This window comes from Lynx canadensis, chromosome E1, assembly GCF_007474595.2.
Source record: "Lynx canadensis isolate LIC74 chromosome E1, mLynCan4.pri.v2, whole genome shotgun sequence".
Taxonomy (NCBI): Eukaryota; Metazoa; Chordata; class Mammalia; order Carnivora; family Felidae; genus Lynx; species Lynx canadensis.
In genome coordinates this window covers 442889-466211 of record NC_044316.2, presented here as the reverse complement: position 1 = coordinate 466211, position 23323 = coordinate 442889, and the positions used below count along the sequence as shown (strand labels likewise).

The 23323-nt window shown below is 60.9% G+C and overlaps 1 protein-coding gene across 3 annotated transcripts in view; it reads right to left on the bottom strand.

Annotated features, from left to right (window-relative positions):
* Nucleotides 1-907: 907 nt before the first annotated feature.
* Nucleotides 908-23323, bottom strand: part of SPNS3 (sphingolipid transporter 3 (putative)) — a 40867-nt gene continuing 18451 nt past the window's right edge. For 2 of the 3 annotated variants that reach the window (XM_030295003.1, XM_032591237.1), the window contains 4 exons: nucleotides 13255-13320; nucleotides 2186-2284; nucleotides 1912-2083; nucleotides 908-1083 (listed from right to left, as the gene is read on the bottom strand). In XM_030295003.1, the coding sequence (XP_030150863.1) occupies nucleotides 1010-1083; nucleotides 1912-2083; nucleotides 2186-2284; nucleotides 13255-13320 (411 nt within the window). In that variant the 3' untranslated portion in view covers nucleotides 908-1009. The remainder of the gene's footprint in view (nucleotides 1084-1911; nucleotides 2084-2185; nucleotides 2285-13254; nucleotides 13321-23323) is intronic. The other variant, XM_030295004.1, reaches the window with a different exon arrangement.

Sequence of the window (23323 nt, the reverse complement as noted above, 5' to 3'; positions counted from 1 at the left end):
GTTTTATGAGCTTCAGGTGTCAAATGGTGGGTGGAGGGGCTGGCCAGCTTGGTGGTGGGCACTCCTGACGAAGGGCTGAAGAGGGGGACAGGTGTGGGCTAAGCTGGAGAGCCCAGCTCCTGGGGCTTGTCCATCCAACAGGAGGACAGGGAGGATAGCACAGAGACGCAGGGAGGGAGGGAGGTGAGTGTGAGTCTGATGGGAGGCGGGCCCGGCAGGACCAGGGGAGGGGGAGAGGAGCTCGTGCTGGTGGGGCAGAGAGAACATGTCCCCCCCACTGCTGCCCACCTGGAAGCTGGCGGCCTCCCGCAGGGCCCCCTGCGCCCAGCTGCTCTGAACCCAGGGTGAGTGCAAGTCCTACAGAGCCAGCCTTCCCTGCGGGCTGTGCTGGGGTCAGAGCATGAGCCGTGGGGGGTGGGGGGCCAGGGTGCGGACACCCCCACTGTGGCTGCAGGGCAGTGGAGTCTGTGCGCGACCCCAGCCCGCCTCCTCGGGGAGGCTTGAAGCCACATCGGCACCAGAGTGCAAAGCCCGGCCTTTTGTTCAGAGGGTGACTCAGGCCAAGGGGGTCTTGTGCCCTCCTGACCTGCAGAGTGGGGGGCCTGGGTCAGAGTGAGACGTCCGGGGTGGGGATGCCTAGGGACCCTTGCCCTGCAGCCCTGCACCCCCGGCCAGGGCTTCCTCTCCACCCCCTCCCAGCAGAGACACCTTGAGGCTGTAAAGAACACGCTCGCTCGTAAAAGGCCTGAAATCCACTTTTAATCGGGGCCCACAGGCAACCAACCGGGCTGAGGACCCGGGGCTGGGCGGGCGCAGGCCCAGGCCTCCCGCCGAAGGCGCTGACAGCTCAATTCCCGCCACAGGCCCTGCCAGCTCTCTGGCTGGGAGGGAAGAAATGACAGGTGCAGCTCGGCTGGGGGCCCTGAGCCACAGCCAGAGGGGGACAGGGCCCTGATGCTGCGGCGGCCGGCGGGAGGGGTGCAGGGAGGCGGGCCGGAGGGCGGGGGCCTCAGGGGTCCTCTGTGGCGGCGCCCGCGCCAGAAAGCAGGGCTCGCCTCTCCGTGTCCTCGCTGTCCGGGGTCCCTGCGGGAGGAAGGACGCTCAGCCAGCCCTCAAGGAGGCCCAGGCCCAGCTTCCGCTGGCAAAATGAACTCCAGATGCGGCCCTTCCCCCAAACTTCAGTGCCACCACCAGGGTCCTGGCCCCGCTGCTTTCCCCGGTGATGGCAGGGCCTCCCGTGACCTCTCTGCCGACCCTCCGGTCTGTTCTCTTCTGCACGGTAAGTAAGACACCTCGGGGTCCATCTGTGGCAACCACACAGTGGCTCTGTCTCAGAGCTGAGGCCACGGGCCCTACAAGGCCCTCAATTGCCGGCTCTGGCCTCCTTTCTGCCACCTTTGTCCCCACCCCCGTCCCCTGTGTTCCTGCCCCAGCCACACTGGCCTCCTTGCCAGGCCTCAAACACATCAGCTACATTCCCACCTCGGGACCTTTGCACTGGCCGATCCATCCTCCAGATAGCTGCGGGGCTCGCTGCCCCACCCCAACCCTTTGCTTCAGTGTCAGTGTCACCTGTGCAGTGGGGACCCTGGCGGCAACAGTTTCAACGTGCCCCCACGTGTCTCTCTCTCTCCCCCACTCGCCTACTTGGAGCTTCCCTGCGGCGCTGACCACCCCGAACAGTCTCTCTCTTGCGCTTCCTGTCTGGCTCCACCTTCCAGAGCCTCAGCTGCACGAGGGCTTGGACTCCGTGTTTCCCCCCTACTTCTGGCACATGGCAGGGGCGTAATGAACGAATGAGCAAATTGAAAAACAAACAAATCAGCCGGCTCAGGGGGCGGCCAGCGCGGCTTGCCCCCGGGAGCCCAGCCCCGCTCCTGGCGTAGGTGATCGGTGTGCAGGACAGGGTACCTGTGCCAGGCGCCCGGGCCCGGGCCTGGTCCCACTCCAGGCGCAGCGCCGTCAGCAGGAAGCAGCCCCCGCCCAGGGCAATGACAAATGCACAGCACAGGAAACTCTGCTGGAGGCTGAGGAAGGCCTGCAGGTAGGAGTCTGGGCGCCCGGCCCTCAGGGTGCTGGACACCTGCAGAGAGAGGCCGGCCTTGGTGGTCCCCCCCCCCCCCGCCACACCCACCGAGGAGCCACCCCTCCCCTCCACCACGCCCACCGAGAAGCCACTCCTCACCAGTCCAGTAAGGTAAGGGCTGCTGGCGTCCCCCAGGATGTGGCCCACTGTGATCTGCAAAGCCTCTGCTGTCCCCCGGCACCTGGGCACCACCACGGACTGCAAAACACAGGACACCGGGGCAGCCCCCAAGCAAGGGCAGAGTGTGGGTGCCTCTGGTCCCCCCCTGCCAAGGACCTGCCTGGAGGGCAGCTGGGCTGGCCGAGCGAGTGGGAAGGAAGGGGGTCAGCAAAGCCCCAGCACTAGGACGTCAGGCCCCTCCGAAGGATGGGGGCGGCCAGGCCCCTGATGAGGCCTGCTCTCGAGGGTTTGCTCTCGGACGGGGCAAGGACCAGGCCTGGCTCTGACTCGTGGTGACGGGGCCGGGGCGTCCCAGCTCAGGGCCCAGGAGGCGGGCCGGCCTGGCCGGGAGAGGACGCACGGCCGGGTGTCTGTGTGCGTGGGCCCCTCTCTCGGGAAGTTCGAGCCCCGCTGGGTGGACACACAGTGGCACACAGCGTGGCTGGAGAGACCCCCGCGACCCCATGGAGGGGGGTGGGGGGTTAAGAGCGTGAATTCCAAAGTCAGGAATGTCTGGGTTCCAATCCCACTCGCTGGCTGTGTGCCTTCAGGCAAGTCACTGTGCCTTTCTGTGCCTCAGTCTCCCCATCGCCACACGGGGATGATAACTGTAGCTGCTGGAGGGATGTGCTCGTGGCCATTCTTCCTCTGGTACCTGGAGGCTTCGTGGGGACGTCAGACCGAAATAGTGCCCTTTGGCCCCAGGAGGCAGAGGGTTTCCAGACACTTGAAGGTGGTGTGGCCTCTGCCTGCCAGGCCCTCCCCGCTCAGGTCCAGCTGGAGCATCTCCACCGGTCCCTCGGGACTGAGCTCGCAGAGGTCAGAGGCCTGCCCTGAGCTCCCACAGCCCCCGAGCGCGCCCCTAACTGAACACACAGCCCCCACGCTGGAAGGTTCCCCCTTCGTCCCCCCAACACACACCCCTACGTCGTCTGGACGGCAAAGCCCCTGTCGGAGTTCTCTGGAGGTTCCTGGATTACAGCAGGGTGCCAGGCCCAGAGCAGACTACGCGAAAGTCTGCCAAGCAAACGAGTCCAGTAGAACCATCTGGAAGACCAGTCCCAGGACAAACCCAGCCAGAAGCCAGGGTGGCAGCAGGGGAGGGGAGGGGAGGAGCAGGAGGAGGGGTCCAAGCAGAGGCCAGGCGGTCACACAGTCCTAAAGGGGAGCTCCCCACTCCAGAGCCCCATCCCCGACACCTAGCGGAGGATAACAATTAGCATTTATTGAGTGCCTCGTGCATGCATTTTATGCATCTCATGTATACATTTTACAGAGCCACTCAACCACCCCACGAGCAAGGTATGATCGTCATCCACGGGTCCCAGATGAGGAAACTCTCTGCAGGAAGGGAAGTAACCTGTCCGCGGTCACCCAGCCAGGAAACAGCAGGACAGGCATTTGAGCCTCTGGGATCTGACCTTTGACCACTTGGCTGTTAGGAGCAGGGAGGAGCCTGTCCAGCAGTGTCTGCTATGGGACACTTGGAAACGCGGAAGGATGAGGAGGGCAAGCTCACGCAGCCCTGCACGTGGGCAACTGGCAGAGAGAGCAGGGAAGGGCGTCCCAGGCGGGGAACAGAGTGAGCAGAGGTGTGAGGCAGGGGCCCAGCGCCTGGAGCCACAGGACGGGCGGGCAGGGCCAGGCAGCAGGAGTGGGTGACAACTGGCTGCCCCCGGTCACTGACACCGACACTCTGTCCAGGTGGCGAGAGAGGCTGAACCTCTAACCCTGACTGGGACCTGCCGACGGGCCAGAGAAGGAGCTGACCGTGGCTTTGCACCTTCAGGGAGTGCTTCCCCCTTGCCTGTAATTATGTGATTACCCACGGGTGGCTCGGGGGGACAAGCAGGTGACTCCTAGAGGGTGGGCCCCGCATGTCTGGAAAAGTCCTTGCCGGCTGCTTGGAGCCTCAGAGTAAGGTCCAGACAGCTGGTCCTTCCCACACCCCCCAGGAGCTGCTGGGCCCAGACCAAGACAGGTCGGTCCCCTGCCCGTTCTGGGTCCTGCTGCCTCCATGTGGGGGGGCCAAAGCTGGCCCTGCCCACAGCTGGAGAGCCCAGCAGGTAATTTTAGACGTTACAGGCTTTGGCTTCCTAAAACTGCTCACTCTATTCTGAGACAAAGCGCCTCTGTTTCTGACTTTCCCTTCTCAGAAGAGCTGTTCCCTTTCCAGCCTGGGACATAACCAGCATCGGCCAAGGGCCCACAGAAAGTCCGAGCGGCAACCATCAGGTGCAAACTCCCTGGCAGCCTGTCTCCTGCATCCCCCCTCAGCCCTCACCCCAGACTCGCTGGGGAGGGTGAGACAGACGGGTGGGCAGAGCAGGGAAGCATTGAGACAAGGGCCCAGAAGAACAGGAGGGAGATAACCCTCGAGGGGGTGGGAGAAATCTGCTGAGGAGGTGGGGGGTGCGCCTGGCGGCTGGGTTCCAGGACCACGGAGGAAGAGGCGGGGAGTTCCATTTCTGCTCGACTCCCTGCTGCCAGGGGCAGGTACCCCCGTGGGGCCCGCACGGACAGGAGGCTGGGGAGGGAGCCGGAGGTGCCATCAGCAGGGGGAGCTCAGCCTGGGGACGGGGGGCGGACACAGGCTGGGCAGACCAGATCCAGGGGAGCAGGACCCTCTGGGCAGGGCGGGGGTGCTGGAGGCGTGTCTGGGGCCAGGGGGGGGCTTCCCGTCCAGGGGCTTGGGATCAAGGGACCGACTGTGCCAGTCAGAGTCCCGCAGGGGTTCACAGCCTGGGGAGTCGGGCGCGTTGGACCAGTGTTCTCCCAGGGCGCTCTGAGGAGCCTATGGGCACCACGGGGGACGTCCGTTAGAAAGGCACAGCCTGGACCCCAGCATGGACCCACTGAACCAGACTCTGAGGACAAAACGTCCCCCACACCCGGTTCTCACGCTCACTGAGGTCTGAGAGCCCCCGGACCACACAGCTGCTGAGGTGTCTTCCCCGGCCTCTGGGTTGTCGTGTAGCTAAGAGGGTCAGAGAGAGCACCGTCCCTCAGCGGGACTGACGTGGGGCCGGGGAGCCCACACTGACCCCCAGGAACAGGCAGGTGCGGGATGACAGCAGGGTTACCGGCCTCCTCGGTCCCGGTCCCCGGGGCCTCCTTGGGCCTCAGGGGCCAGCACCTGCCAGCAGACGGGACCTCCGTGCTCTCCCTGCCCAGAGCTCACCCCGCTGGGCCTGGACCCGTCTCCACCACCCTGCCCTGCCTGCCCCTGGGGGTGCTCCTGTCTCACCTCTGGAAAAGCATCACCAGCTTCCAGCTCCCTCCCTCCCTCCCTCCCTCCCTGCCTTCTCCCCTGCCGTTCCCCCTGCCTCTGTCCCTCCCTCCCACCCCCCCACCTCCCTCCCACCCCTCCAGCCCCTGTCACCACCCATGCCCACGCCTTGCTACACGCACCCTGTCACTCACAGCCTACCCCCACCTGCATGTGGCCCAGGACCACTCCCTCCCGGAGCCCCTACTTTCCCTGTCGGGGACTGAGCTCCAAAGTCAGCAAAGTTGGCCCCGCTTTGGCCACTGACTGTCTAACGTCAATCCTTCACTAAGGGTTTCAGGAAGGTGGGAAGCAGGGAAGGGGGCCAGGAAAGTCTCCTGGGGTGCAGAGACTTGCTAAGCTTTGGGGCCGGAGGTCTCCAAGCCAGGGGAGGAACAGAGGGAGCCCCAGGTCACACCTGGCACAGCCCCCAGGGCAGCCCCAGCCGGCTCCCAGCAGAGCCCCAGCTGGGTCAAACCACGGCTGGCTGGCCCTGTCGCCCCTCCCCTGCCCCCAACACACACACACACACACACACACACACACACACAGTGCCACAAAGAGCCTGGCTCGGCCAGGTTAATCATTCCTGCAAACACAGACACTGGGGTGCCCCGGGCACAGCCCTCACACATCTGCGGCTGCCATGTGCAAAGGGACAGTGCCCCGGGGGGCGGGTTTCAGCTCCACCCGAACGAACGCCCAGATGTCGGGGTGGGGGGTAGTCAGGCTCCCGGTGCCTGAAAGTGGGCCACCCCCCGAAGAAGACATTTACGAGGGCTTGGCCGCCCCTGCCCCGCTCTGCCTGCCAGGCCGGACAAGGAGACTGAGGCCCAGGGCCGTTCATCCTCTCTGTGGCCGAGTCTGGGCTGGAGGGAGGGGCAGAAATGACCACCAGCCCTGCAGCTGATCCGCCCCGGGAGTCAAAGGGCAGCACGGGGGGCGCCTGGGTGGCGCAGCCGGTTAAGCGTCCGACTTCAGCCGGGTCACGATCTCGCGGTCCGGGAGTTCGAGCCCCGCGTCGGGCTCTGGGCTGATGGCTCAGAGCCTGGAGCCTGCTTCCGATTCTGTGTCTCCCTCTCTCTCTGCCCCTCCCCTGTTGATGCTCTGTCTCTCTCTGTCCCAAAAATAAATAAAACGTTAAAAAAAATTAAAAAAAAAAATGGGGCGCCTGGGTGGCGCAGCCGGTTAAGCGTCCGACTTCAGCCGGGTCACGATCTCGCGGTCCGGGAGTTCGAGCCCCGCGTCGGGCTCTGGGCTGATGGCTCAGAGCCTGGAGCCTGCTTCCGATTCTGTGTCTCCCTCTCTCTCTGCCCCTCCCCCGTTCATGCTCTGTCTCTCTCTGTCCCAAAAATAAATAAAACGTTAAAAAAAATTAAAAAAAAAAATGGGGCGCCTGGGTGGCGCAGCCGGTTAAGCGTCCGACTTCAGCCGGGTCACGATCTCGCGGTCTGGGAGTTCGAGCCCCGCGTCGGGCTCTGGGCTGATGGCTCAGAGCCTGGAGCCTGTTTCCGATTCTGTGTCTCCCTCTCTCTCTGCCCCTCCCCCGTTCATGCTCTGTCTCTCTCTGTCCCAAAAATAAAAAATAAACGCTGAAGAAAAAAAAAAAAATTTTTAAAAAGGCAAAACGAGGGGCGCCTGGGTGGCGCAGTCGGTTAAGCGTCCGACTTCAGCCGGGTCACGATCTCGCGGTCCGGGAGTTCGAGCCCCGCGTCGGGCTCTGGGCTGATGGCTCAGAGCCTGGAGCCTGCTTCCGATTCTGTGTCTCCCTCTCTCTCTGCCCCTCCCCCGTTCATGCTCTGTCTCTCTCTGTCCCAAAAATAAATAAAACGTTAAAAAAAAGGTTTTTAGGGGCGCCTGGGTGGCGCAGCCGGTTAAGCGTCCGACTTCAGCCGGGTCACGATCTCGCGGTCCGGGAGTTCGAGCCCCGCGTCGGGCTCTGGGCTGATGGCTCAGAGCCTGGAGCCTGCTTCCGATTCTGTGTCTCCCTCTCTCTCTGCCCCTCCCCTGTTGATGCCTGTCTCTCTCTGTCCCAAAAATAAATAAAACGTTAAAAAAAATTAAAAAAAAAAATGGGGCGCATGGGTGGCGCAGCCGGTTAAGCGTCCGACTTCAGCCGGGTCACGATCTCGCGGTCTGGGAGTTCGAGCCCCGCGTCGGGCTCTGGGCTGATGGCTCAGAGCCTGAGCCTGTTTCCGATTCTGTGTCTCCCTCTCTCTCTGCCCCTCCCCCGTTCATGCTCTGTCTCTCTCTGTCCCAAAAATAAAAAATAAACGCTGAAGAAAAAAAAAAAAATTTTTAAAAAGGCAAAACGAGGGCGCCTGGGTGGCGCAGTCGGTTAAGCGTCCGACTTCAGCCGGGTCACGATCTCGCGGTCCGGGAGTTCGAGCCCCGCGTCGGGCTCTGGGCTGATGGCTCAGAGCCTGGAGCCTGCTTCCGATTCTGTGTCTCCCTCTCTCTCTGCCCCTCCCCCGTTCATGCTCTGTCTCTCTCTGTCCCAAAATAAATAAAACGTTAAAAAAAATTAAAAAAAAAATGGGGCGCCTGGGTGGCGCAGCCGGTTAAGCGTCCGACTTCAGCCGGGTCACGATCTCGCGGTCCGGGAGTTCGAGCCCCGCGTCGGGCTCTGGGCTGATGGCTCGGAGCCTGGAGCCTGTTTCCGATTCTGTGTCTCCCTCTCTCTCTGCCCCTCCCCCGTTCATGCTCTGTCTCTCTCTGTCCCAAAAATAAAAATAAACGCTGAAGAAAAAAAAAAAAATTTTTAAAAAGGCAAAACGAGGGGCGCCTGGGTGGCGCAGTCGGTTAAGCGTCCGACTTCAGCCAGGTCACGATCTCGCGGTCCGGGAGTTCGAGCCCCGCGTCGGGCTCTGGGCTGATGGCTCGGAGCCTGGAGCCTGTTTCCGATTCTGTGTCTCCCTCTCTCTCTGCCCCTCCCCCGTTCATGCTCTGTCTCTCTCTGTCCCAAAAATAAATAAAACGTTAAAAAAAATTAAAAAAAAAAATGGGGCACCTGGGTGGCGCAGTCGGTTAAGCGTCCGACTTCAGCCAGGTCACGATCTCGCGGTCCGTGAGTTCGAGCCCCGCGTCGGGCTCTGGGCTGATGGCTCGGAGTCTGGAGCCTGTTTCCGATTCTGTGTCTCCCTCTCTCTCTGCCCCTCCCCCGTTCATGCTCTGTCTCTCTCTGTCCCAAAAATAAACAAAACGTTAAAAAAATTAAAAAAAAAAATGGGGCGCCTGGGTGGCGCAGCCGGTTAAGCGTCCGACTTCAGCCGGGTCACGATCTCGCGGTCCGGGAGTTCGAGCCCCGCGTCGGGCTCTGGGCTGATGGCTCAGAGCCTGGAGCCTGCTTCCGATTCTGTGTCTCCCTCTCTCTCTGCCCCTCCCCCGTTCATGCTCTGTCTCTCTCTGTCCCAAAAATAAAAAATAAACGCTGAAGAAAAAAAAAAAAATTTTTAAAAAGGCAAAACGAGGGGCACCTGGGTGGCGCAGTCGGTTAAGCGTCCGACTTCAGCCGGGTCACGATCTCGCGGTCCGGGAGTTCGAGCCCCGCGTCGGGCTCTGGGCTGATGGCTCGGAGCCTGGAGCCTGTTTCCGATTCTGTGTCTCCCTCTCTCTCTGCCCCTCCCCCGTTCATGCTCTGTCTCTCTCTGTCCCAAAAATAAATAAAACGTTACAAAAAATTTAAAAAAAAAATGGGGCGCCTGGGTGGCGCAGCCGGTTAAGCGTCCGACTTCAGCCGGGTCACGATCTCGCGGTCCGGGAGTTCGAGCCCCGCGTCGGGCTCTGGGCTGATGGCTCGGAGCCTGGAGCCTGTTTCCGATTCTGTGTCTCCCTCTCTCTCTGCCCCTCCCCCGTTCATGCTCTGTCTCTGTCCCAAAAATAAATAAAACGTTAAAAAAAATTAAAAAAAAAATGGGGCGCCTGGGTGGCGCAGCCGGTTAAGCGTCCGACTTCAGCCGGGTCACGATCTCGCGGTCCGGGAGTTCGAGCCCCGCGTCGGGCTCTGGGCTGATGGCTCAGAGCCTGGAGCCTGTTTCCGATTCTGTGTCTCCCTCTCTCTCTGCCCCTCCCCCGTTCATGCTCTGTCTCTCTCTGTCCCAAAAATAAAAAATAAACGCTGAAGAAAAAAAAAAAAATTTTTAAAAAGGCAAAACGAGGGGCGCCTGGGTGGCGCAGTCGGTTAAGCGTCCGACTTCAGCCAGGTCACGATCTCGCGGTCCGGGAGTTCGAGCCCCGCGTCGGGCTCTGGGCTGATGGCTCAGAGCCTGGAGCCTGCTTCCGATTCTGTGTCTCCCTCTCTCTCTGCCCCTCCCCCGTTCATGCTCTGTCTCTCTCTGTCCCAAAAATAAATAAAACGTTAAAAAAAATTAAAAAAAAAATGGGGCGCCTGGGTGGCGCAGCCGGTTAAGCGTCCGACTTCAGCCGGGTCACGATCTCGCGGTCCGGGAGTTCGAGCCCCGCGTCGGGCTCTGGGCTGATGGCTCGGAGTCTGGAGCCTGTTTCCGATTCTGTGTCTCCCTCTCTCTCTGCCCCTCCCCCGTTCATGCTCTGTCTCTCTCTGTCCCAAAAATAAATAAAACGTTAAAAAAAATTAAAAAAAAAAATGGGGCGCCTGGGTGGCGCAGCCGGTTAAGCGTCCGACTTCAGCCGGGTCACGATCTCGCGGTCCGGGAGTTCGAGCCCCGCGTCGGGCTCTGGGCTGATGGCTCAGAGCCTGGAGCCTGCTTCCGATTCTGTGTCTCCCTCTCTCTCTGCCCCTCCCCCGTTCATGCTCTGTCTCTCTCTGTCCCAAAAATAAAAAATAAACGCTGAAGAAAAAAAAAAAAATTTTTAAAAAGGCAAAACGAGGGGCACCTGGGTGGCGCAGTCGGTTAAGCGTCCGACTTCAGCCGGGTCACGATCTCGCGGTCCGGGAGTTCGAGCCCCGCGTCGGGCTCTGGGCTGATGGCTCGGAGCCTGGAGCCTGTTTCCGATTCTGTGTCTCCCTCTCTCTCTGCCCCTCCCCCGTTCATGCTCTGTCTCTCTCTGTCCCAAAAATAAATAAAACGTTAAAAAAAATTAAAAAAAAAATGGGGCGCCTGGGTGGCGCAGCCGGTTAAGCGTCCGACTTCAGCCGGGTCACGATCTCGCGGTCCGGGAGTTCGAGCCCCGCGTCGGGCTCTGGGCTGATGGCTCGGAGCCTGGAGCCTGTTTCCGATTCTGTGTCTCCCTCTCTCTCTGCCCCTCCCCCGTTCATGCTCTGTCTCTCTCTGTCCCAAAATAAATAAAACGTTAAAAAAAATTAAAAAAAAAAATGGGGCGCCTGGGTGGCGCAGCCGGTTAAGCGTCCGACTTCAGCCGGGTCACGATCTCGCGGTCCGGGAGTTCGAGCCCCGCGTCGGGCTCTGGGCTGATGGCTCAGAGCCTGGAGCCTGCTTCCGATTCTGTGTCTCCCTCTCTCTCTGCCCCTCCCCCGTTCATGCTCTGTCTCTCTCTGTCCCAAAAATAAAAAATAAACGCTGAAGAAAAAAAAAAAAAATTTTTAAAAAGGCAAAACGAGGGGCACCTGGGTGGCGCAGTCGGTTAAGCGTCCGACTTCAGCCGGGTCACGATCTCGCGGTCCGGGAGTTCGAGCCCCGCGTCGGGCTCTGGGCTGATGGCTCGGAGCCTGGAGCCTGTTTCCGATTCTGTGTCTCCCTCTCTCTCTGCCCCTCCCCCGTTCATGCTCTGTCTCTCTCTGTCTCAAAAATAAATAAAACGTTAAAAAAAATTAAAAAAAAAATAGGCTCAGTCGGTTAAGCGTCCGACTTCAGCCAGGTCACGATCTCGCGGTCTAGGAGTTCGAGCCCCGCGTCGGGCTCTGGGCTGATGGCTCAGAGCCTGGAGCCTGCTTCCGATTCTGTGTCTCCCTCTCTCTCTGCCCCTCCCCCGTTCATGCTCTGTCTCTCTCTGTCCCAAAAATAAATAAAACGTTAAAAAAAATTAAAAAAAAAAATGGGGCGCCTGGGTGGCGCAGCCGGTTAAGCGTCCGACTTCAGCCGGGTCACGATCTCGCGGTCCGGGAGTTCGAGCCCCGCGTCGGGCTCTGGGCTGATGGCTCGGAGCCTGGAGCCTGTTTCCGATTCTGTGTCTCCCTCTCTCTCTGCCCCTCCCCCGTTCATGCTCTGTCTCTCTCTGTCCCAAAAATAAAAAATAAACGCTGAAGAAAAAAAAAAAAATTTTTAAAAAGGCAAAACGAGGGGCGCCTGGGTGGCGCAGTCGGTTAAGCGTCCGACTTCAGCCAGGTCACGATCTCGCGGTCCGGGAGTTCGAGCCCCGCGTCGGGCTCTGGGCTGATGGCTCGGAGCCTGGAGCCTGTTTCCGATTCTGTGTCTCCCTCTCTCTCTGCCCCTCCCCCGTTCATGCTCTGTCTCTCTCTGTCCCAAAAATAAATAAAACGTTAAAAAAAATTAAAAAAAAAAATGGGGCGCCTGGGTGGCGCAGTCGGTTAAGCGTCCGACTTCAGCCAGGTCACGATCTCGCGGTCCGTGAGTTCGAGCCCCGCGTCGGGCTCTGGGCTGATGGCTCAGAGCCTGGAGCCTGCTTCCGATTCTGTGTCTCCCTCTCTCTCTGCCCCTCCCCCGTTCATGCTCTGTCTCTCTCTGTCCCAGAAAAAAATAAACGTTGAAAAAAAAAAATTTAAAAAAAAAAAAAAAAAAAGTGCAGCACGGGCTACACCTGCCGAGCCTGGGCCGTGGCGGGGGTGCAGACCATCTAGGCCATGTGCGAGCAGGCCTCGTGGGCTCGTTAAATGATCGTGCCTCCCCACAGCCCCCTCGAAGTCGCGTGGAGGGCACAGGACTCGAGAAGGCGGGGAGGGCTCTGTGGAGCCCCGGCCAGCATCCTGCCGGAGCTTCCCTCGGTCGCCCCGTTCGCCCTCACAGTAACCACGAGTGTTTCAGAGTTTTTCACCCCACTGTGCACACGGGGAAACTGAGGCTCGGACGCACGGAATGACTTGCCCATGACACACACAGCTGGTAAGCGGCAGGAGTGGGGCTGAAAGCTAGGCGTCTCCTGCGTCCAGGACCAGGCCCGGCACCTGGTCACCACAGGACAGCTGTCAGCCTGTCGCCAGGCTCCTGGGCTCCCCTGTGCACGGTGTTGGACTATGCCAGGCTTTCAGGGGGCAGGAGGGCTCGTAGGGGTCCCCAGGTCTGGGTCCCACAAGGGCACAGCTCACCAGTGTTCCAAGTGCTCTCCTGATGGCTCCCGGAGGGAGGCAGGGAGGCTGGGCGGAGAGCGTGAGGCTCAGGGACGGCCACCCTGGACTCTGGACGTAGTGGAGTCACGTGGTCGGGCCTCACTTTAGCCTGAGCCGGCCCCTGGCCTCGCAGACCGTGACATGGGAGCCGAGGCAGCCTGGACCCACCTGGCTTGTGGCTGTAACCCTGAAGTCCCACATCCCCGTCCACACACCCAGAGCCTGCTTGTGGACAAGTACAGTCAAGAAAGAGGGAGGGGAGGTGTCAAAAAGCCTAGGCCCCTGTCCTGGCTCGGTGCCTCTGCATGCTGGGCGACTTTGGCCCGGGTACCTGCCTTCTCTGAGCCTGCGTTGGCTCATCTGCAAAATGCAGCCAATGGTCGAAGGATATGTTTGAGAGTGTCAGGAAGGCCCCGTCCAAGGAAACTGTCCAATGACTTCAGTCCCCCGCCCCATGGCCTCTGAAGCCCCTCCCAGCTTCCAGGCCACGGGACAGCAGAGACCCAGCCCCACACCTACCAGCAGGATGTCGGCAACCACCGCCCAGTTGCAGGACAGAAGCAGCTCCCCGAGGGCCAGGAGCACCTGTGGACAAGGACCCTGGTCACCGACCCTCCCTGCCTGGTCTCTTCCCGCCTGCAGAGAGAGACCGAGGCCGCACAGAGAAGGGCGCCATCAGATCTGCTGGGGGAGGCGAGGCCTGAGCTGCGTCTTCGGTTCCAGCAGCCTCCAGGGTGGGCAGACATTCCCGTCTGGGCGGGCTGGCGGCCATGACCCAGAGGAGAGCGCCAGGCCCCGGGCCTGGGAACAGCCTGCTCCCTGATGGACGGCCCCCAGGCCCAGCTGCTGAGGTCCCCCGTGGGGCCCCAGGAAGAGGCAGCCAGGACTTCTGGGCCACTTGAAAGCTGGGAAAACAGACTGGAGAGGAGAGAGGCCCAGGGACTGAATAGTTTGCTCACCCCTCCTGTGTTCCCCTAAGGCCTGCATACGCTGATAAGGTACACACAGTGGGCCAGCCCACCTGCCTGGCCCGGGCACCCCATCTACAGCCCCTTCCAGGCTACCTCCTTCCCAGGCCCCTCGAGCAGCACAGGGGAGGCCAGCAAGGCCGAGCCGGGGGCAGGGCCAAGGTTTCCCAGAGGTCACCGGCTGGCCCAGGGCAAAGCCAGCCTGGAGCGTGACTCCTGGGCCCTGGCCAGCGGCCCACCCCCTTCCCCGATACCTGTGGGGCTGGTTTAACTCTGTGTGCCCCCTCCCTGCCCCACTGTCTGCCGGGGACCAGGGGCCACTGTGGGCCTGCCCCACCCAGCAACCTGAGTCCCTGCCTCTGCAGAGGATTGGGACAATCCTCATTCCCCTTGCTCAGGAAGAGTTTAATGAAGCGGCAAGAAGGGGAAAAAAGGCATTTCTCAGAGCTTCCAGGAGCTTATGCTGGAGTGGAATTAGTCATTCCTGGAGTCACGGGGCTGTGCTGGGGCGGCCCAGGCTCTGGTCCCCAAAGGCCCGTGACACTCAGGGCAGAGGAAGTGAGGGAGCCCGGTCACCTGCCACGTACCGGGCGCGTCCGCTCTCGCGACATCCACCCACGCCCTCAGCCACGTCGTGTGGCCCGTCCCCAGGCCCGCCTCACACATCAAGCCTCCTGCAGGTGAACCCCTCACCCCTGCGCTGGCCCTGTGCAGGTCGAGGCTGGCAGAGGAAGTCGGAGGAAAGGCCAGGGTGGGGAGGGCCTGGCGGGAGGTGGCGCTGAGAGCAGGGGGGAGGCAGGATCTGCGGAGGAGCCCCCCAGGGAGGCAAGAAGCTGGCCTCCACCCCGGCCTGGGGAGCTGTGCCGGCAGAGCAGATGCCCCCCTCCCCGGGCCTGGGGCTGGGCCTGGTGGGAATCAGGAAGTCCCCGGGGGCGGGTCCGGCCGCAGACCCGCATTCCAGCCTGACAGTCCTGCCAACCCGGCCTGTGGGCCACATGAAAGCCCAGGGCGCTCTCACGCCCTCCCCTCTGCTTCTCGGTCTGGGCCTCCACCTGGGCGGCGGTGCCCTCCTCACATCCTGCACCACGGCCGGCCGGCCGTGTCTCTCCCCTGCTCCCCCACAGCCACACGACACACGGAAATACATTCTCCTTCCTCCGGCTGCGGCAGGGTGGATCCCGACCCCAAAATAGAGCCCGCAGAGGGAGGCCGCGGCCACAGGCCACCCCGGGATGCCAGGTTTCCTGAGACACACCTGGAAATCCTCGAGGGGCGAAGGCCGGGCCGGGACAGGCTGGCTTCTTCCTCACCCTGTAATTACCCGGCCTCCCCAGGCTCCAGGAGGGCCGGCCCGCCCTGCCCCGCCCTGTCCTGCCCGGCCACCCCGGAAGGTCACCGCCCTCTGGGCCTGGGTCTCCCCGGCACCCCCGGCCCGTGCTTCTGTGTCCCCAGCAGGCTGAGTGCAAACTCAGAGCTCGGAGGCTCCCGTGACTACATCAGAGCCCGGCTCCACAGGTCAGCAACCAGCCCGAAAGGGCCCTGGTTCGAGGCCAAGCCAGCAGGAGGAGGCGCCGGCCATTCGGAGCCCCGCTCCGTGGGCGCCCCAGCCCTGCAGCCCCAGGCACCACCCAGACACCCTCCTGTGCCTCTCAGCGGGCCGAGTCCCCCAGCTCAAGCTGGTTCTCTCCTCCGGCCCCTGTCACCCAGCGTGGCCGAGCCGGCAGGACAGGCCCCAGCTCAGACCGGCCCCCAGCAGCTCCCTCTCCTCTGGGAAAGCCTGCCGTACCCTGTCACTCGAGCAGGACACAGGGCCGTGGGTCTCCTGCATCCTCGACGCCCCTCAGCCCTGCCCAGTCCCCCCGTCCTCTCCTCCTCAGCAGTTTCCCAGGCCCCACCATCCCTCCCAACGCCAGCCCTGGAGGGGACTTCCAAAAGGGAAATCGGACCCTGCCCTCGTCCCCTTTGCGCCTGTGCTGGCTTCCCTGCACGCTGACTTAGTTCCCCGGGCGAGAGGGCCTGGGAACGCTGCCCGGAGCCTGAGAAACCAGGAGCCCCTCGGCCTCTGGCCGCTTCCATTTCAGACTCAGGAGGATTTCCCCCTCGAGCTGGGGCGGCGGTGGTGAATATCCCCAGCCTTAGTCACCCCCGGTCAGAGACGCACGCGCACGCTGTGACACGTGCACACGCACTCACATACACAGACCCACACACGTGCACGCTTACGTAGACGCTCGTAACCTGGGACACACACACACTCACCACAAGTACACGCGTGTGCCGCGAGCAGGGATGACTCTGGAGGCGACCCCACGTGCGGTAGAAGCACCCGCCAAACAGTGGCCTACGCGCTGGGACAGGCGTGCCGGGGTGAACGAGCACGCACACCTGTGTCCTTGCGGTCTCCCAACACGGACAGCAAGTTGTGCACACACACGTGCACGTGCACACAGGCGCGCCGACGCCCCCCTGCTCGTGCACACACGCGCACGTGGACGTGCACACACAGGTGGGCTTGGGGAAGGAGACGGTGAGGACGGACAGCAGCCCCGTGGCAGGGAGGGCCGGTTACTGGGCTCTGAGACGCAAAGACTGGATTCTGGGCCTCGCCAGAAAGGGAAGGGAGGAATCCCCATGGGCTCAGAGGACCGGGGCAGAGCCCAGACGCCATGCTGCCCTTTCTCGGATCAACTCCATCCGTGCCCAGTGAGCCTGAGCCAGTCGGGACAGGCCCCGGGCACAGACGGGCCTCCAGCAAGCTGCCACGCCGCTGGCACACGTCGCCCCTGGGCCTGCCAACTGGTAATTGCAGGGACTGGCTTCGGGCACGAGGGCACCACTCGGCTCCCCAGGGCTCGCTGCAGCCCAGCGGGCAGGTGAGGCCTCGGAGCTCCGACATCCTCCGGGGTGACTCGGCAGACCGTGGCCTCCCCGGGTGGACGCTGCTTCCCACCCAGCAGGAGACGCCTGCTGGGTCCAGGGACGCGTGGCCCTGAGGGGAAGGGCAGGTGGGCCTCCCCCAGGGGCGCTGGTTACTCCAGCAAAAGGTGCGAGGGGAAAAGGGGAGAGCCCCCAGAACCGGGCTGTCTGCCCAGCACATCTGGCCCCCGCAGGGGCCAGAGAGCAGGTGGCATGGCCACCCCAGAATCCTTAGCTGCCCCTGACCACAGCTATGGTGGACACACGTCCTTGCTGTCCCTGCCCGCCTCCTTGTGAGCCCCCGCCATGGGCGGTGGTGGGGCAGACACGTCTAACCCTGGTCCTTGCTCAGGAATCTTCAAGGCTGGGGAGGGTGGCGCCCACTCCCGGATGTGAAGGCCTTGGTGACAGGAAAGCTGGCTCTCATGGGGCCAGATGATCTAGTTTGGGCTGGAAGGGGCCTTAAACATCATCTGGGGCAACTTCTGTGTAAAGACAGAGAGGGTCAGACTGTGTCACAGACTTTCCTTCCTCCCAAAAGTAAAAAGTAATAACTCAGAAAAAAGTTGTTCTTCCTCAAAGAAAAGAACAAAACCTAAGGAGATCAATGTTCCATACCGGCAGCCAAGGGAAGATACAGACAATCTGGAGCAGAGTATGGAACTTCTCCCCTCACCACCCCCCACAAGCCCCCGTATCTAGAGGAAAGTCAGCTGAGTAGGGGTCCCTTGTTCCCGCTCCTGAGAACCAGAGGGGAAGATGCTGGGAGAATCGGGGGAAAGTGGAGAAAAGCAAACAATGACCCAGTTCTGATTCCACTCGAGGCCAATAAGTTAAGTAGAAGGAGGGCCACGCACATGAGGGAGACTTTCCGCACGCCCGGAGGACAGCCAGCCCAGGGGGGCTCACAGAGTCTCCTCGCCACCTGACAGAGCCCTGCAAGCCTCTCAGGGGACAGAAAACCCAAAGCACAGACTTCAGACTGTAGCCCCTTTGAGGGGAGAATGTCCCCCAGGGAAGGCTGGAGAGCGAGGGCAGAACCACCACACGGGGTCAGGGCAAGTTCAGCATCGGCACAGAGCCACCCAGGTCCAGGCCCAGGCTCGGCACAGAAGGAACGAGAGGGAACGAGACGGATCATCGACAGACCCGGCTAGCGCCTTCCCAGCCCACGCGCTTGAAGGCATGAGCTGCTGGATGAAAGGGGCCCACGCAGCAAGCAACAGCGGCGAGGGGCTGAGGTCCTCAGCCCGCGATGCCCCCGCGTCCGAGTGAAGCCAACAAGCACTCGGTGAGCTGGGGGTGGGTCCCTGCCCAGTCGGGCCTTCAGATGAAACCACGGACCCGGCCAACACCTACCGCGGCCTGTGGAGGACCCAGCTGGGCCAGACCGTACACGTGTGTTATCTTGAACTACTACGTTTGGGGATGATTTGCTTCACGACACAGGATAACTAATACACTGGTTGAGCCGTGAATTTCAAGAATAAATAATGAAATCTCCAGGCATCCAGGTGGAAACAGTGAGTCAGCATTCAGGGTTTTTTTTGAACGTGAGGCAAACTTTATTCTCCACGGCAATATTTGTGGCCAAAAGACAACAGAGCAAACGCAAAGCTACAGGGAAGTAACACATGACCCGAGAGTCTTAGACCCAGTTAGATGATGTTCAGGTGAAGAATCAAAGGGAAGATGGCCCCACAGATGGGCAGACGGAAGACACACGGTCTCTCTAGGCACAAATTACTTGACCCCAGAAACCACCCAGGTAGGGGCTGAACCCAAACAAAGACCAGGAACGGAGGGTCCCCGTGAACAGACGGTTGGTGGGTGCTGAGCCCATCCCATCTGGGACCCCTCCCAGACGACGGTGAGGGTCACGCTTGGACAGCAGGCTGTGGGGGGTGTAACTCCAGCAAAAGTGAAAAGTCACACATGCCAGGAGCCTGGGGAGAGAAGAAGGGGGCGTACGAGAAGGTAGGGGCTCCCTTCCACAGTCAGATCCAGTAAGTCCAAAATCTTAAAATCGATGTGAACTTAAACAATCACTTCAAGTTCTTCAGGTAAATTCATATAAACGTATTAGACATTAGACATATTGTAGGATTCCATTTATAGGAAATATCCAGAATGAACAAATGTATAAAGACAGGAAGTGGATTAGTGGTTACCCACAGCTGGCCTGGGGGCAGGTTGGGGGCAAATGGGAGAGACTGATGAACAGACATAAAAATTCTTTTTGGGGAGATGAAAATGTTCCAATATTGATAGCGATGATTGTGCAGTTCTGAATATACAAAAGGCCAATGAAGTGTACATTTTGAAGGGGCGACTGGCACATCTCAATCCACCTGGTTTTAAAATTATATGACTATGGGGCACCTGGCTGGTCAGTGGGTTAAGCGTCCGACTTCGACTCAGGTCATGATCTCGCGGGTTCATGAGTTCAAGCCCTGCGTCGGGCTCCGTGCTGATAGCTCAGAGCCCGGAACCTGCTTCGGATTCTGTGTCTCCCTCTCTCTCTCTGCCCCTCCCCCACTCATGCTCTGTCTCTCTCCCTCAAAAATAAATAAACATTAAAAAAATTTTTTTAAATAAATAAAAGTAAAACAAAATAAAATTACATGACTATATGGCCTCAGTTTAATAAGAATATTTCTAGAAACATAAATGGGTGTACATATATAGAGAGACACACATGGAATGATCGTCACCTGATTAGATAACCAAAGCAGCAGGAAGTACTTAGAGTCCAGCCGTGGTCCCCCCCCCCCCCGCTCCATCCACACGCACCCCTGGCCCACCCCTCTCTGCCTCGCGGCTCTGCCCAGCCGCCAACACTTCTCTCCTGAGCTTCAGACTCAAATCGCAACGTCTCCAGCTGACGTCCTAGGAGGCATCTTGAGTTTAACATGTCTAAAATCGAATTCCTCACCCACCCGTCCGAAACAAGGCCGCACCTCCCTCAGTCTCCTGGGTCAGTGAATGGCAGCTCGGCCTCTGGTGGCCGGCAGAAACCCCGGGTCGTTCCGGCTCCTCCCGCCCCTGCCCTGATACCGACCCACCAGGAAATCCTGTTGGTTCCACTTCCAAAACATACCGAGAATCTGACCACTTCTCCACTCGCCCCGCCCCACCCTGGTCCCAGCCAAACCAGCCCGTGCCCTTCTTAGGAAGCCTCCTAACCGGTTTCCCTGTTTCTGTGTCCTTTCTTATCCTTTCACAACACGACAGCCAGAGAGACCCCGTTCAACCACGAGGAAGATGGTGGCAAAGTGGCCCCCACATCCTCGTGCATCTCGGCACCCACACCCTGCACGGCCACGGCGAACCCGGTTGGCCCGTACCTCGCTCTGGCGGGCAAGATAGGGCAGCGGGGCCGCTCCTGACCTGGGCCTCGGGAGACTTGGCCGCCTCCCCCTTGTGCCTTCCTGGAGGCTGGCGGGAGGACCCAGGAATAGACAGATGTGAGGAGGCCAGTGTGGACACCCCGTCTGCCGGGTGCAGGCTGCCACGTGAGTGGGCGCAGGCAGGACCCGCCAACCCGCTGAATCGTAAGAAACAATACATCATCGTTGTTTGGGATGATTTGTTACACAGCAGCAGGTAACTGATACAAAGCCACGAGTCGGATCATCTCACACCTGTGCCAGAGGGCCTGAGGGATTTCCCACTTGGCTCAGGCTGGAGGCCGAGGTCTTACGCGGATAGGGCTCTACGCGGCCTGTACCCACGGGGGCCGCCTCTGATCTCGCGTCCCGTGCTCCTCCCCGGCTGGCCCGGCTCCACCATGTTTGCCCAAACACACCAGCCGTGCCTCCCGCTGGGCGTTTGCATTGGCTGCTCCCCCGGCATCAGGCTTCCCCTCACTGCACCTCGTGTCCACCCGGCTCCTTCCCTCACCACATCTCAGCAAGGCCTCGCTGACCACCTGGCCCTGCCCCGGCCCCTCCTCATGTCGCTTTCCCTGCTCTGTTATTCTCCCCACCTAACGTATCATTTATTCTGCAGGGTTCGTATATCACACGCATATCCTGCCTGATCTGTTCAACGGTGGATCCTCAGAGTCTGAAACGGTGCCGGCACACAGGAGGAGCTCAGGAAGGAGGAGCTCGGGTGACAGGAGGAGTCACCATGAGGTGACTGAAGGTCTCTGCCCGCTTCCCAGCAGCCTTGCCCCTCGGAGCCCAGCAGGGCTTTAAGGGTGAAACCCCCACCCCAGGGTTTCTCGCCTGAGCGGCCAGAAGAACAGGGCAGACCGGGGGACCCCGGGTGGCCCACACCTGCGGGGCTTCGTGGCTGCGTGCCCGGACCCCTCCCCCATGGCTGGTGGTCAACGGGACCCAGAGCACAGTGGGGCAGGAGCCCAAAACAGCCGCTGTGGTATCCCCACGTGCTTTCTCAAAAGCCCCATAAAAGACCGAATCCCCCCTGAATTCTGAGCAAGCAGTTGGGACTGGAGCAAAGAACCCAAAGCAGGAAAGATGATGCTGTGTAACTTTCGAGGGCAGGGCACACACAGCAATACGGCGTCACCTGGCTCTCTCTGGACGCTAGTCCTCGGGGGCCGGCCACCACGTTGTGAGGAAGCCCCGGCCACGTGGAGAGGCCACGGGCGGCCGGTCCGGCCACCAGCTCCAGCCGAGGCTCAGCCGACGGCCGGCATCCAGCACCCCATCCTGACCAATTACCCTCAAGCAGAAGACACAAGTTATCCCCAGTCCCAACCCGCCCAAACTGCAAATTCACGAGCAAAATGAGTATTTTTGTTGCTCGAAACCGCTGAGTGTCATCACATTCCCATAGTAACTAGAACAGGCACAAAAGAAGGCTCCTCGGTGAAACCAAGAGGCCAGCACTAGGCCCCCGCGTTACGGAGAATCGGGGCTCGGCCAGGCCAGGGTCTCACCCCGGCTCACACAGCAAGTGCAGAAGCAGAAACAACATCCAGATCTCCCTGATGCCTCGAGGCTCGATGCCTGCCCGCTCCCCTCCCCTGACCCCGCCCCTCCATCGGGACCCCCCTCCCCCCAAGGATGTCCTCCGGCCACGGGGCTGGCAGTGCTGGAGCCCCCGCCTTGGGCTCGGTCCGGTCCGTCGGCTGAGTACCAGACCTTCTCCTCTGAAGGGCAGTGACTCTGGGAAGGAGGCCAAGGAAGGGGGTGTGTGCCAAACCCTGCTGTGCGTGTCTGGATCCTAATTAACAGCTGAGAAGCCCACTTCCCCTGCCAAGGACCCGGAAGGAGGGAGGGATGGAACCCTCGGTGCCTGCAGGTGGGTGTCCAGCAGCAGGGCTCCCCAGGGAAGGCCCCGGACCAGACGCCATAAGGTCAGGAAACCTCACCGCCATGAAACACACGGCACAGGCTGGTCCCAGCCTCAGGCGATGCAGGGCGGCACAAAGTGCCGCCCCGGATCCCTCTCCGCTGAGCTACACTCAGCGCGTGTGCAGACACGCGTGTGCATACACGTCCGCACGGTCATCCGCTGCCCTGAGACACGTGGACGTGCACATTCACGCACAGACCCGTACGCGAAACGGCACACGCAGACACGTCCCCACACATCGTGCGCGTCCAGGGCAGACACACATCCGGGCTCGTACAGAATGAACGCGCGTCCGTGCACGTCCAGGCCGAACACACGTACGCGCAACCAATGCACAGACCGATCGTGAAGGTGCCCGGAGATGCACACGCGGAAGCACAAGGGTCCACACCCGTGTTCACAGACCCGCATACATCCACCCCGAAAAGCACACTCACATGGGCACACACGCCCGCATTTCCACGTGCCCTTCCCAGGAAGTCAGATCGGTCTCCCTGGATGGCAGAGGTGGTGCAGGAAGAACCAATGTGGTTTCTGGGATCTGAGAAAGTGAAGGGACACACAGCCAGTTGGACGGAGCAGACACAGTGACTCCGGATTTTGAACAGAAGTCAATTCCTCAGTCGCCTTTGGACATCGTTTCCTTGTTGTTGTTTTAATGTTTACTCATTTTTGAGAGAGAGAGAGAGAGAGAGAGCACAAGCAGGGGAGGGGCAGAGAGAGAGCGAGACACAGAATCCGAAGCAGCTCCAGGCTCCGAGCTGTCGGCACAGAGCCCGACGCGGGGCTCGAACCCACGGACCGCGAGATCGTGACCTGAGCCGAAGTCGGACGCTTAACCCACTGAGCCCCCAGGCGTCCCTTGGACATCGTTTCAGACGCTGACCCTGTAACGTCCCCCAAACCTGATGATGCTCCTGCATGGTGAGCCGCAGCCATCTCCCACCCGTTAAGGTTTTAGGGGTGACGTCGTGTCCCGTGGCCCCAGACTCCACGTCTAACTCCCCACAGCCCCCTCCCCCAGGATGCCGGCCTGCCGTCACCGCACCCTGGGTCCCCAAAACCAGCAATGGAAAAGGCACTGCACCCAAATCCACAGCTCCTGGCCAGGGTCCTCTCCCTGCTGGTGGCCGCACAGGCTAGTGTCTCAGAGGCCTCCGCACCCCCTCCTTCTCTCACACCCCGCGTGGACTCATCGGGAAATTGCTCCGAGATGTACCTGGGATCCACCCGCTTCTTCCACCTCCACGGCAGCGGCACGAGCCCACACCCCGCGTCACCTGGATGGGGGCAGGGGTCTAGCCCCACCCACGCCTATGACCGCAGAAGCCGGACTGACTCCACCGAACATGGGCCGATAACAGAAGAATAGAGAA